Below are 15,654 nucleotides of genomic sequence, written 5' to 3' on the forward strand. Positions count from 1 at the left end.
AAGGTATTTAATGATGAAGAACAAAAAGAAAGACAAAAAGTTAGAGATCATGATCATTTGACTAAAAGGTATAGAAGTCCAGCTCATAGAGAATGTAATTTAAGATATCAAAACCCTAACTTTATACCAGTATTCATTCATAATCTAACTGGATATGACGCTCATTTATTTGTTAAAGAACTTGGATATGATAAAAAGGAAATTGATTTGATACCGAACAATGAGGAGAGATATATATCATTTAGTAAGAAAATTGGAGAAATGAAACTTAGGTTTATAGATTCATTTAGATTTATGCCAAGTAGTATTGATAAACTCTCTAGTAATTTGAAAAAAGAACAGTTTAGAGAAACATCTAAGTTTTTTCCTAATCATCTATTGGATTTAGTTATAAGAAAAGTTGTTTATCCTTATGACTATGTGGATTCGTGGGAGAAATGTGAAATGAATAAACTTCCTCCAAAAGAAGAGTTATATAATATATTAAATGAATGTGGTATAATGGATAAAGATTATGAACATGCTCAAAACGTTTGGAAAACATTTAAGATTAGGAATATGGGTGCATATTCTGATTTATATGTGAAAACAGACGTTTTAATATTGTCTGATATATTTGAGAATTTTAGACGTGTTTGTATGAAAACTTATAAATTAGATCCAGCATGGTATTACACAGCACCAGGATTATCATGGGATGCGATGTTAAAAATAACAAAAGTTGAATTAAAAATATTATTTGATTATGATATGATTTCGATGATAGAAAAAGGAATAAGAGGTGGAATCTCCCAATGCTGTAACAGATATGGAAAGGCAAATAACAAGTATATGAAAGATTATGTTAAAAACAAAGAATCTAATTATTTGATGTATTTAGATGCTAATAACTTATATGGATGGGCTATGAGTCAATATTTGCCATATGATGGATTTAAATGGTCTGATACAAATATAGATGTAACACAGATACCTGATAACTCAAAGACTGGTTACATTTTAGAAGTTGATCTGGAATATCCTAAAGAATTACATGATTTTCATTCTGATCTACCTTTAGCTTCAGAGAACAGAATACCAGATGGATCAAAACAATCTAAATTATTAACCACATTATATGATAAAAAGAAGTATGTGCTTCATTATAGAAATCTTAAGCAATATTTAAAAATGGGGATGAAACTCGAAAAAATACATAGAGTATTAAAATTAGACCAATCAGATTGGTTAAAGAAATACATTGATCTGAATACTGAAATGAGAACTAAAGCAACTGATGATTTTGAAAAGGACTTTTTTAAGCTAATGAACAACTCTGTGTTTGGAAAGACAATGGAAAATATAAGAAATCGTGTTAACATAAAATTATGTTGTGAGGCTAAAAAAGTAGAAAAATTAATTGCTAAGCCAAACTTTAAACATCGAACCATTTTTGCTGAAAACCTATGTGCTATTCACATGTATAAGAAAAAAATATGTTTTGATAAACCCATCTATGTGGGAATGAGTATATTAGATCTTTCGAAACATTTGATGTATGATTTTCATTATATCTAATGAAACCAAAATATGGTGATAATATAAAACTGTTATATCAAGACACTGATTCTTACATTTTTGATATAAAAACTGATGATTTCTATCAGGATATGAAAGGAATGATTAATCACTTTGATACATCCGATTATCCTGAGAATAATCAATATGGTATACCAAGAGTTAATAAGTAGGTGTTAGGAAAAATGAAGGATGAAAATAATGGAAAAATAATGAGAGAATTTGTTGGTTTAAGAGCAAAAATGTATGCATTAAAAGTAGAAGATCAGGTTTTGAAGAAATCAAAAGGAGTAAAAAAATGTGTTGTTAAAAATAGGATATCATTTGATGATTATAAAGACTGTTTGTTTAATAAAAGAGAGCATTCCCGAACAATGAATCTAATTAGAAGCAAGAAACATGAACTTTATTCAATAAAAGTAAATAAGAAGGCGTTATCACCACATGATGATAAGAGATATATATTGGAGGATGGAATTAACACATTAGCATTAGGACATAAATTTTTTCTTATATAAATGGACTTAAGAATAAAGAGGGCCATTGATTGGGATAATTTTTCAAAACGAGAAGAATTTAACAGAAGATTTAATAAGAGATTTTAAAGATGAAGTAAATGAAGAAACTAAACAATATTCCAACAAAGAAATTAAATTATGATGATCTTAAGTTGGTAATAACTTCAAATGGTAAGTCATTTTATATTTATAAGAATAGATATATAATGGATTATGTTGATACACCTCATAAAATATTTTTATGTACACCTCATAAAATATTTTTATGTACACCTCATAATAGATTTTTACATATTGATAGATGAGTGTTTTTAAATTGATTATTCTTTTTCCTGTGTAAATGGAGATGTTAAAAAAACTAAACAATATTGGAAAACTTCAAAATATTCCAACAAAGAAATTATATGAGCTGGAAATTGATTACGAATATCAAATTGATTATATTAAAACAATACTCACTCGATTTGGTGAAAAAAATTTAGTAGTTCTTAGGAATAAAGAATTGAATAAATTTCAAGTTTTTCTTCCTGATCGTTTTAATAAAAAATTAGAGAATAAAGATTTTTAAAAAAATGAATAATTTTAAATTTGTATATGGGAATATGAGAGATTGTGGGAATAAGTATAAAGCTCATATTATTGAGTTTGTTTGACTTTTTTTATATTTTCTTTTGAAATAAACAAATTAATGAGATTTCATTGGATTTAATTTTGTTTTACATTCATTGATTTTGATTAAATTCATTAAATTTTAAAGATTTTAAATTCAATGAATTTGATAATTTTAGATTAATGAATTTGAGATTCATTTAATTTTAAGATTTAAATTATTTGACTTTTTTATATTTTCTTTTTATAAAAAATAAATCAATGAGATTTTATCAGTTTTAATTTTTGTTTAAATTCAGTGAATTATACTATTGATTTTAATTAAATTCATTTAATTTAAAAGACTAAATTTTTGGGGCAGAACCTACATTTTTTTACTACTTATGATTATTCTTGAAATAGGTTTTACGTTATACTTTAGTTATAATTTTTGTCGTCGAGTTAACTGTTTGTGAAATTACTTATATTTCAATACGTTGTTTACAAAAACATTACTTCAGAATAATAAAAATAATATCATCCAAATACATGCATGCACGGTTATATAATTATTTCCGATTTTACCTTCGGTAAATTATGCCTACCGCGAAAATAGCGCCTTCCATATCTCTGATAACGTCTTCTTCCGACATTAAACCTTGTTTGACATGAAGATCCAACAGTGAATCGATAATACGTTGTTTTGTTTTCGTCTTTGGTTCCTCTTCATTTCGTGTTTCTTTGTTTAAGGAATCTTGCTCTCGCATTTCTTTTACAAAATTCTCCTTTCTTCTCTCGAACACCTACGCATTGAATTAAATCATTAATTACTTAAATCAAAAAACACAAAATTCCATTGTCAAGTTGAGTTTACCTTTTTGTCGAAACGATGAATTATTTCAATGTCTTTGTTGTAAGTTTTTCCTCATTTTACTCATGAAGGAAATTGGGGAAAGCCAGTACATTGGATTTGCTATCCATTCAGTATAATATTTCATAATTCTAAATTTTAATATAAATTATTAGTATATCAAAAAATAATTTATGCAAATTTAAAGCTTGGATAAGAAATAAAGTACCGTCAACTATTAAATCTACATAAATTTTAACACAGTATGTTTCGTGTATAATAATTGAAATGTATTAAATTGAAATACTTTAAAATATAGAAAATTTACTTTAAGTCATAAATTTGTGTAAGTTATTTTCTTATTTTCGTGTTCAAAAAGTGCAAGGAAACTTTGCAGTTATTTCGTATTGTAATTAATTTATTTTTGAGGATTATTAGAAATAAGATGCTCGATTGTATATTTTCATATTTTGATTGGATATTTCAACGTTAAGTGTTTGCTGTCATAAAGACTTCTCCTCTAGTATTGAGGCAACAGGAGAAAAACAGAGAGATGGATAAATACTAGTTATTTATTATTACAACGGTATGCATTTCAAAAAGTTGATTTGTCAAACTTTAGTCGTTCATGTTACAAATTGTCTCCCGTGTGAACGAAATATGGAAAGTTTACTTTTAAATCATTATAGCTGTAATTAAGTTGATTTTAAAATCTTTAATACATATTTGTTTAACACGTTTTATTTGTTAGAAACGTAATTTCCTTTATGCTTCTTTCTACACATTGTTCTAACATCTCATTACTATAATCAGAACGTATCGCAATAACACTTCGTTTATAAGTTACATACTTTTAATATTCGGTTAGTTGATCAACAATCAAAATTTAGAATTGTGAAGATCTAGAAAAGTTAGAGTTAATTAGCTTGTTAACTTAATTATAATGTTGAAGTAAGAACAACCCACACATCCTTTTTCTCTCGATATTCCGATAGATAAAACCGATCAAATATCCCTTCGAGTCAACGATTATTACGATGTTTGGACTTCTGTTACAACCTTAGTCAAAACATTCGATTATTAATTATGAAAAACTGTCAAACTCACGGAATTATGCGGTAAGACAAGCCACGATAACGGATAGAAAATATCCACAATTCGTCGGTCGTTCGGTTCTTGACAGCTCATATCGGCAAAACCAGTCAAACTTAGAACACATTAAATTAAAGTCAACGGAGTCAATTCTTACGCGCAACGCGTATAAAAAGGGCTCGCACCCGATCGCCGAAGAAGAAAGACTCCCTGCTAGACCTCACACTTGTCTCCACGGAACGTCAACCGATTGTCCCGAAGGCATCGCTATCCGACAAACACCTAACGGGATATTCTGTTTGCTAATATTATGTAAACTCTCCCACTCTCTCTCTCTCAACTTAGATTTTAAGTTAGACATAGATGTAAGGCTTAAATGTCTATCTGATACTGTTGTATAGACTGAATACAAATAATACCGTAACATCATGTCACTGATAAAAGGTAGACTAACTCGTAGTGTATTAGATTACTGTATCGTATGTATTATGTTAGTTTATTAAATCTTTGTTTAATTAATATAAAAAATATATATACGACTTTACAAAGATAAATCTTTGAATTTTGTCCTTTTTGTTCGCCGTTCACTTTACCTGTTTTACATGTTTTTGTGGAGACAGTAGCCTCAAAAGAAAGGTTGCCTCCGAGACATTGTGAATGTTTTAAGGACTGCTGATGGTGTGAACGGCGAACAGGAATAACAAAATGCAAAAGTTTATCTTTGTAAAGTTGGATATTTATATTTTTTATATTTATTAAATGTGAATAACGCCAGCCATGTACTTGTATTAGTTTTTTATTTAAATATTTGTTCTTTGTTAACCTGTCGACCTGTCTTATTTCGGAGAACAAACCCTATTGGATTATCCGCTATCTCGTCGCTGGGTCCAGCCATTCAAAGACGCTGAGCGAGGACCTACGCTCCTCGATGCCGGACGAAGGGATTAGGACATTTACCCCCCGAGCCCTCGGCTTCTCACAAGAATGTTTCATATACTTTCTACTGAAGTTCCATTGTACATTTTAAAAATTTCATCAGATAAAAAGTAACATTATATTATTTAAAATAGATATTACATTTGTAAATATTATTTGAAAAATAAAAAAATATATCTGGAACTGAATTTCCTTACCTGTGCATTGCAGACACATATTCTTGATCGTTCTTAGTCTGAGAATGCAGGGAAACTCCAATTGCTATGTCTACATAGAAATAAATTGGTATTTATACTTTTTAAGTAAATAAATATACGTCGTTTGAAAATGATACTCAGTTTCGGGAAAACACCGCAAGGGAGAGTAATTCAACATGAAAGAAAAACAGTACTGTTTCCTTTTAGGCTATAATCAGCTTTAGTTCTAACTACTGTCGCCAGACAGGGACAGTTAATAAAAATGGCGGCTACACCAGAAGAAAGTCGTCCTGTGTGTCAGAATATCACGCGACTAAGTCCGTATTTATCGTGCAACGTGTATGTGTTAAAAAACTGTTTGAATTCTTGACTCCGTCTGTTGTTGGTTTCGTTCAGGGAAGTTCAGTAGTTTACTTTTCTAGCAGTGACATATATATATATGTATATATAATTTTTTTAAATTCATTTCATACTTGTTCCACGTGATGAGCAACAAGTGAACAAAATAAATATTTTATTTAATATTTACGTATGAACAAATTGATATTTATGATTCTTAATTAAATATTTTACATTAGACAATAATACCTGCAATTATATCGAGAGTGCAAGATTTCATCCATTCCAGGACATCGAATATTTCATTTTCCTGCAATTGTTTCAGTTTTTCCACTAAGACGTTTGAATGCTCCATAAATACATTTTGATCATCTTTCACATTCCGAAGCTGAAAATGTGGAGCTAAATATCTCCTTCTTCTTCTCCAATTATCGCCAGGACTTAATTAAATTCAGAAAACTGTAAACAACGATATTTAAACTCAATACCAAATAATGCATTACCTGTACAGAAGACTGTTGTCTCCAAGAAGTGGCTTTAAATAGTCATATAAAAAATCCTTATTGATTAAACTGTTGCTTCTTAACACTTCCTACAAAACGTAATACTGTATATTTCCATTTGTAATGAATATATTGCATAACTAGGCATGTTTTATTACCTTTGCAGATTCTGGATGTAAGAAAAAAATTACTTTATGTCCAATAATGTTTAAGCAGGCAACTTTCTCGTTTGGAAATAGCATAGAGAGTCCAGCTATTAAATTTAAAACAACTGTAAAGATACGAAAAATATTTAGATATTTATAAACAGTCAAATTACCCAATAAAATATTGATGACATACATATGCCCATGTCAGAATTGTGGTATTGTTTGTTACGTTGACAGAGTAAAATGTTCCACAAAATTGGTAAAAAGGACATAGAGGGAAGATTCATTTTCAGCTCCTGACCATTGTCTTCACATTCTGCAAGAATAATATTTGTTATAAAAATTTTTTAAAATTATAACTAGCAATTATTTATTGTGACGTAATCAGAATGCCGGTCTGCAATTTTTAATCATATTTTTAATTTATGTAATTTGAAATATACGCTACACGACACAAATAAGTAGTGGGTTTCCCTCGTACATCATACTTTTCATTGAACATTAGAGTCGGACCGGTTATCAACTTAACACCTTTTCGAGAAAAAATATTTGAATTGAAGTAACACGACTTTTGATTTTGAACGAATATTTGTATATAGTTATTCAGGGTCGCCCGACGGTTTCCATTTCTGGTATCCTCTTTCAAGTATTTCACCCTCTTCTCGAAATCAAGGATGACAGACAGAAAATGAGAAGACAATGGGAATTTATAGCTTTCTGTTTTTTAAAATTTCAGCTCAATATCTACGTATCGTATTTCATAAATTTTGTTTTCTTATTGTTATGTTCGATTTATTCAAATAAGTTTCATTCACCATGTTAGAATATGCATAATAAATATTTTCGAATAATTACTGGATATTTTATAAGTTCACTGCTAAATTGTGTTTGCTTGTATTGTAGACACTTCAGTAAACTAGAAGCACTTTGTTTTTGATTGAAGCGAAGCAACGGCTCGCGAACTCGTTTTACATTATAACGGATGGGAAAAGTTTAAGCGACTTGTCACTCTGCATGAGTAGCATTTTTTACCTTTCTTCCGAAACCGCTTTAAATTACATAATAAATGTTGTGCTGGAGATAATACGTTAAGCTGTTATAGGTTAATTAATATATACATGATTATCTTTTCGAAAAAATGAAAAAAAAATTTGTGTTCAAAAAAATTTGCACGAGTTTCACCGTTTTCCGAACACGGGTCAACGCCTGATATTTCTTTTGCGTTATTACGAAGCGAAATTTTCTCTTTCACTTAACTGGGGAATGGCATTCAACTTCTTATATGTACCGGTCGACGTCGAATTTGAAACTTCGGCCTCCGTCACAACCCGTCACTTTATTATTTCTATTAATATGAAAAATTTCGTTAAAATCGGCAGAATCGTCACTTATCACAACGTGTTACTTTGAGTGGCTGCCACAAGAATGATTGTCCGTTTCATTCTCGTACGAATATGATATCCCATATAAATAATATATTACTGTGGAGCTGGGCAACTTGTTAAGACTAATAGTAAACATATTGTTATAAAAACACTGTAATGTAAATACAACAAAAAGATTAAGAATAATAAAAGTTTTAAAAAATTGGCAGATTGCGCTAGAATTTCGTAGTAATTTAAATGCTCGGATTGTACGAGTTAAAATCTCTATAATTTATTACTATTTGATTTACGTCGAATGAGCATGATAGTAACATTAGAAAATAAAGAAATAAAAACCAGTTAACTGACAAGTCAGTTACACGATTTATTAAAGTGCATCCACGTGTTCGGTATTCGGCAAATTATTTGGCTAAGTGCTTATTACTTGTCCAGCATTCACGCGGCATACGAGTATCTGCCAATCATTTGCTTATGGTGAGATGATTTATAAAATGAACAATTCTCGAACAACAATTTGTGCTGCTGCTTTCCCACTTTTTCATACGTGTTAACAAAAAAAAACGAGTTTGTTGGAAGAGAATAATGGCAGATAACATTAAACAATGCTGAAAATTAGCTGGAAACGAACGTCTAAATACAGTATCACAAAAATAACTAATTCCGGAAAATACTACATAAAGAAACTCGACTACATAGTTAAATCATTAATCTAATATAAAAAAATTAACTAGATTGAAAAATAACATACGGCTTGTAGTTGTCGGAACGAAGTGACGACTAATACTTAACTTCGTGCATTCTTTGTCAACAAAATAACTCTATAAGGAGTTGTCCAATTTTGATGAAATTTTCTTGGACAACTCGCAATCACTCAGTGATAAACTGATTAAAATTTCAACTCTCAAAAATAATCCATTTTTGTAGAACTGGAGAGAGAGGTCAAAACGAAGATCGCGTTTTTCGTCAGTATGGATCATCTTTGACAGTTGAAATTTTACTCAGTTCATCATTGAGTGATGGTGTGTCGTCCTAGAAGATTTAATCCAGATCGGAAAACTCATTTTAGAGTTATAATGTTAACAAGGTATGCACAAAATCAAGTGTTAGTCGTTTCCTGCACGCACGTGTAGAAGCGCCATCTAGTGGTCAGAAAATATGACAAGAATTAAAACGGTAATTTTGAAAGGTAAATGTTATCGCTAACAATAGATACACAACAAATATAAAGAATCTTTATAAAATAATAAGTTTAAACAAGTCTTCTTTTTAAAACGTAGAGCAGCAGCTGATCAATATTGATGGCTTTACGATCCATTCTCTCCTTTGTCTTCCTATCGTTAGTACGAAATTTCGATCTCTAAATGGAGAAGCTGCGCAGAGATTCCAGATTGAGATGAAGTCTCTCAAATTCATCATCATCGATGAAATGTCAATGATTGGTGCAAGAATGCTGTACATTATCGAGAGAAGATTGAGGGACAGAAACCCCGAGAAAGATGAGCCGTTTGGTGGATTCTTTATTTATTTGTTTGGTGATTTTCGTCAGCTTCCTCCTGTTAAAGATACTCCTCTCTACTCGAGTGTTTTTTACAATGTAATGTCCCAACAAGGTAGGGACCTTGTTGGGACATTACATTACATTCGCATTTGATTCTTTTGAGAAGTTCATTGAACTTAGTAATTCTCATAGACAAAATAGCGCAGATAGTTCCTTCACAGATGTCTTACAACATCTAGCTTCGGGTGATTTCTCTGATACAGATCTGAACATTCTGACGACAAGAAATCGAGCCTATTTATCCAGAGATGAACTTGATCAGTTCCAAATGGCAGTAGAGCTATGATCCAACAAATCCGATCCAATTCAACAAATAAGATCCAACAAATGAGCAAGTTAAACAAAGCAACGAAAACTACTTGCAGTCAACTGGATGCCCTCTTGGTTATATAGCATCTTCATCTTGATATAGCATCTTGATCATATAACACTTCAGATATTGCCCCGCCTTCGTCCAAAGATGACTCAGCTCTTGGTCTCTCCAAGTATTTAAATTTCTCAGTTAATGCCAGAATCATGCTGAGAGTCAACTTATGGGTGCAAGGAGGTCTCGTCAATGGTTCACTAGGAACTATACGCTACATTATATATGCTCCTAATACTCGCTCTCCATTGATTATGTTAGTGGAATTCGATAGCTATCAGGAACCTTTTATCTATGGTAATCGATGACTATACATAAATCACAGGGATTAACTCTTCCGAAAATCAAAATAGATATAGTGAAAAAAAAGAGGCATCTATTGGTCTTACCTACGTTACATTGAGTAGAGTGAAAAAATAACTGACTCAGTATTTTTAGAGAGTTACAATAAAGATCGCTACGAGTCAATCTGTAAGTCCAAGGCCCATAGTAATAAGACAGAATTTAATGAGACGTTGGCATAGCAATTAATTAATGGCTTATTCTGACTTTATATTTGTACCTTTAAATGATCCAATAAAAATCAAATATATTGTTGAGAACGAATAATTCTTTGTTTCTTTTTCCCCTCATAATCTAGAAAATAAAGGTGCAAGCGGTTTTCATGTCATGAAACAACAGGAAAATTAATTTATCAGAAAAAAGTTTTCGTATTTTCAAGTATGAAACACGTGTTAAATCTCTATGGAAAAAGAATTAAGAGTTGGTTTTAATGCAAAAATAAACGAAACTAATAGTATTAATACTTTATAAAATAAGAATATAAAAACTACTTTTACATAGATAAATCTCAGATGCATTGGAATTACTGAAAGCAAATCGTGAATTAAGCATTAGAAACTCAAACCAAACGTCAAAACTCAAGCAATTAGTTGCTTAACTTTCCCCACAAACTTAAAAAGTGCATTTGGCGCCGTCTGTTATATGTTATTTTTTAAAAAAACGGTTTATTTCTTTAATTATTATTAAATGGCAAAAAGCTTTTCATGAGGTTACAGGTAAGTTTCATAAAAATAAATTTTAAATGCTAACAACGAATAAAACCTTCAATAAGTTCGACCAGATATGACACTCGACTTCCTATCTCTCCATACTCTCGACCTGTTACTACTAGCGAAGTAACGTTGCATCAGCGTGTAGTCGGAACCAAGCTGCTCGCACCTTTATTTTTTCGATTATGAGGAAAAAAGACACAAACAATCATTCGTTCTCAACAATATATTTGATTTATATAGATCATTTAAAGGTACAAATATAAGGTCGGAATAAGACATTAATTAATTGTAATGCCAACGTTTCACGAAATTGTGTTTATCACTACGGGCCTTGGACTTACAGATTGACTCGTAGCGATCTTTATTGTAACGCTTTAAAAATACTGAGTCAGTTATTTTTTCACTCGATTCAATGTAACTAGGTAAGACGGATAGATGCCTGTCTTTTTTCACTATATCTATTTTGATTTTTGGAAGAGTTAATCCCTGTGATTTATGTATAGTCATCGAGTATGCTAAGGTAAGGGGAAACTGTCTACGAGATCGCAATATACTGCCATCGTTCAAAAAGCGTGTTATGGGGATTATTGGAAACAGATTACCATAGATGAATTCCACTAAAATAAACAGAGGAAGAGCTGGAGGGCAAGCATTAGGAACATATATAATGTAGCGTATAGTTCCTAGTGATCCATTGACGAGACCTCCTTGCATCCATAAGTTGACTCTTGGCATGATTCTGGCATTAACTGAGAGATTCAAATAATTGGAGAGACCAAAAGCTCAGTCATTTTTGGACGAAGGCAGGGAGTGTTTTCGGATGCTATATAAGCAACAGGGTACCCAGTTGACTGCAAGTAGTTTTCGTTGCTTTGTTTAACTCGCTCGTTTGTTGGATATAGCCGATTGGAACTGATCAAGTTCATCTCTGGACAAATAGGCTCGATTTCTTGTCGTAAGAATGTTCAGATCTGTATCAGAGAAATCACCCGAAGCTAGATGTTGTAAGACATCTGTGAAGGAACTGTCTGCGCTATTTTGTCTATGCGAATTATTAAGTTCAATAAACTTCTCAAAAGAAACAAATGCGAATGTAATGTAATGTTCCAAAAAGGTTTTTCCCTACATTGTTGGGACATTACATTGTAAAAAACACGTGAGAAAAGAGAAGTATCTTTAACAGGAGGAAGCTGACGAAAATCACCAAACAAATAGATAAAAAATCTAGCAAATGGCTCATCTTCCTCATGGTTCATCTCTATCAATCTTACCTCCATCATGTAAAGCATTCTTGCACTAATCATTGATATTTCATCGATGATGGTGAATTTGAAAAACTTCATCTCAATCTGGAATCTCTGCACAGCTTTTCCATTTAGAGATCGAAATTTCCTACTAACGATAGGAAGACGAAAGAGAGAATGGATCGTAAAGCCATCAATATTTATCGCTGCTGCTCCACGTTTTAAAAAGAAGACTTGTTTAAACTTATTATTTTATAAAGATTCTTTATATTTGTTGTGTATGTATTGTTAGCGATAACATTTACCTTTCAAAATTAGTTTTAATGCTTGTCATATTTTCCCATTACTAGATGACGCTTCTACACGTGCGTGCAGGAAGCGACTAACACTTGATTTTGTGCATACCTTGTTAACATTATAACTCTAAAATGAGTTTTCCGATCTGGATTAAATCTTCTAGGACGACACACCATCACTCAATGATGAACTGAGTAAAATTTCAACTGTCAAAGATGATCCATACTGACGAAAAACGCGATCTTCGTTTTGACCTCTCTCTCCAGTTCTACAAAAATGGATTATTTTTGAGAGTTGAAATTTTAATCAGTTTATCACTGAGTGATTGCGAGTCGTCCAAGAAAATTTCATCAAAATTGGACAACTCCTTATAGAGTTATTTTGTTGACAAAGAATGCACGAAGTTAAGTATTAGTCGTCACTGCCTTCCGAGAATTAAAATTTATTAGCATAATTTCACCAAACGCGCAAATCTCTCTGTAAAATTTTAGAAATTCGCCAATAAGCAAAAAAATTTTATAGCTGAAAGATTCTGAAATTTGTTGAATTGGTGAAACTTATTAGTTTGGAAACTAATGAACAAATTCGTGCCACACGAACCCGCGCATACAGTAAAGTGTTTACATACAAAAAACAAACCGGAATGTTTATGCATTTCTTTATGTTTCAATGTGCTCCGAGTCGAAAAATGTAAAAGCTTTATGGGATCACTTTTTGGCGTTTTATAGTTTTCTTCTGTTAAATATAATATTGCCAGGAAAGTGAAAGTAAATTTTGATTATACGCAAAAGATGTTTATAACTAAAATTCGTCCTTATCTTTTTAATATTGTCGATTGTTAACGAAAATAATAACGAAAACTTTCAAACATTTACTTACTTCCAGACACGGATGAAGACTTTCCATACGATATTAAACTCGAATCGTTTTCCCGTTGTTTCCCGCTTCTCCATTTCTTCACTAGTGTAGAAATCAACACAAGAGAAATAACAACTAAACTTAAAAGAATTTGAAAAGTTGACAGAAACATGATTAATACTCGTTTTGCCCAGCACTTTTCAAAGTGGTACGTAATAATGCTCTATCTGTGTGTATATTACTATTAAAAGAATAGGCACGGAGAAATTCCAATAAGCATCAGAGTTACACAACACGTGATCTATAGTCTGCCAATCTTACGAGATAAACATCACACTACTGCAGGCCTGCACTACAGCAACCGGGAACTGCTGCTATTATTTTCCTCGATTTTGCAAGATTTATTCGAGAATTATAAGTACTTACAGTAAATTAATGTAATTTATATTTGAATTCTGTTTGCAAGAAATAAATATTCATAAAAATCCTTACGAATTAAAATGTTTTAATAAAAGAAGAAATTATTTTCAATAAACGACGTGTTTATGAGCTAAACGAATATTTAAAATAGGAAATTTATAAGATATAAAAAGTTTTACATTTTAAAAACTAATCACTTTTTGAGTAAACATTTTTTTCATCTTAAATAGTTATCAGTATAACAGTAATTAACGTGATATTTAATGAATATTAAGCTGTATGAAAACACTAGCTTAACGTGACGATTTATAACGCACCCTTAAATATGCTAGAAAATAAGAAAATTTGTAAATATATAAAGTAAAACATTGAGAATAATAATTATAACTCAGTGGAATTTTCCTTTATTGCTGATTGTTTTTTGTCTTCAGTAAAGTACAATTTTAAATGTAAAAAGCGTGAATAAATTCGTGGAAATGACAATAAATCAAAGAAAGATAAAAGAACTGATAAGGAATCAATTATTTTCAGTTTTCACAACTTTCTTTAATCGTATTTTTATTGTTATTTCATAAAAAAAGTACTTAGTAAAATGAAAAATCTTGATGTTAGCTTTGCTTCTAGGAAAACAAAACTTAGATACTGAAATTTTTATCACGATAAGTTCGAATTTTACTTTTAAACAATAGAGCAATTTCGATAAATATTCCAACTCAATCGGATACAAACAGAATTTTTAAAAACTTAGATTAGAAAAAAATCCAAATATAAACAATTATTCGGTTTGAACATTCGAATAATAAAATCTTTAAACCTCAGAACATTCTTCGTTTATTTGTATTTCGGTAATAAACAGCTTTCTTTAATTAGTTTAACCAATCGACTTATTCTGAAAACTCTTTATAGAAGAATTTCTTTCCAAAAATTGCCGACGAATGTACACATTAAATACGATTAAATATATTTTCACCAAATTTGGCATGAATAATTTTTAACATCCTAATACAATATTACAGGATACCCATTTTAATAATCTCTTAACTTCAGCTAGAGCATTGTTCTCTGTGTTGTGGTTTCATTATTGTAAATACTCAGGCCAACTCGTGACATTCACTGGTATGTTTTACGACAGTTTTATATAGTTGACAGGGATAAAAAAAATGTATGAAAATATTTCATATTTTCGTTAATTTTAATGTTATGTAAATCAAGTTGCTCTGTGGATATCAAGCGCCTTCGTTCAAAGTTCTTAGCACCACCGCAAAGTGAAATTTGCAAACTAGAATGAAATTAATTTAAAGATATTTTTTATTTAGTACATAAATACAATACATGTGTGTATATGAAAATTAATTTAGATTTGAATATTTATATTAATAATGTCCGTGCGCATTTTTTTAAGATATAAATTTCCTTTGGGTTTCATTCACAGTTAAAACGATATTGTAAGTATCGCCTTAGGATTAATGGTACGGAATAAAGGCCCATTCACGATGAGTTACGTAACTGTAACTTTAAACTTAATCCTATGACGCTAACATAAATAATAATTAGTTTTTTTATGCATAAACTGCACAAAATTTTACATTTATGAAAGTCAAGCTGAAATGAACGTATTCGATTCAATAGACCATTTGTTCGCGAATTACTAATTTGTCATAAAGCAAAAATGGAAAAATGAAAGATATGGGAATTTTATGCAATGCCGGCTGTAAGGTTTCCGGTTTACGCTAGGTTATCTCGG

The 15,654-nt window shown here is 30.8% G+C and overlaps 2 protein-coding genes across 2 annotated transcripts; one reads left to right on the top strand and one right to left on the bottom strand.

Annotated features, from left to right (window-relative positions):
- Positions 1–261: 261 nt before the first annotated feature.
- Positions 262–1,557, top strand: LOC136979280 (uncharacterized). The gene has a single exon (XM_067275224.1). The coding sequence runs from the start codon at positions 262–264 to the stop codon at positions 1,555–1,557; it is 1,296 nt and encodes a 431-aa protein (XP_067131325.1).
- Positions 1,558–3,233: 1,676 nt separating this feature from the next.
- On the bottom strand, positions 3,234–6,845 carry LOC136979275 (cytochrome P450 4V2-like). The gene is made up of 6 exons (XM_067275218.1): positions 6,739–6,845; positions 6,581–6,669; positions 6,327–6,517; positions 5,739–5,808; positions 3,538–3,665; positions 3,234–3,466 (listed from the first exon to the last, which is right to left on the bottom strand). Exons 1-5 carry the CDS (start codon positions 6,820–6,822, stop codon positions 3,563–3,565), a joined length of 537 nt encoding a protein of 178 aa, XP_067131319.1. The 5' UTR covers positions 6,823–6,845; the 3' UTR covers positions 3,234–3,466; positions 3,538–3,562.
- Positions 6,846–15,654: the final 8,809 nt, after the last annotated feature.

The sequence above is a fragment of the Centruroides vittatus genome, unplaced genomic scaffold, assembly GCF_030686945.1.
Source record: "Centruroides vittatus isolate TY-2023 unplaced genomic scaffold, ASM3068694v2 contig_601, whole genome shotgun sequence".
Lineage (NCBI taxonomy): Eukaryota > Metazoa > Arthropoda > Arachnida > Scorpiones > Buthidae > Centruroides > Centruroides vittatus.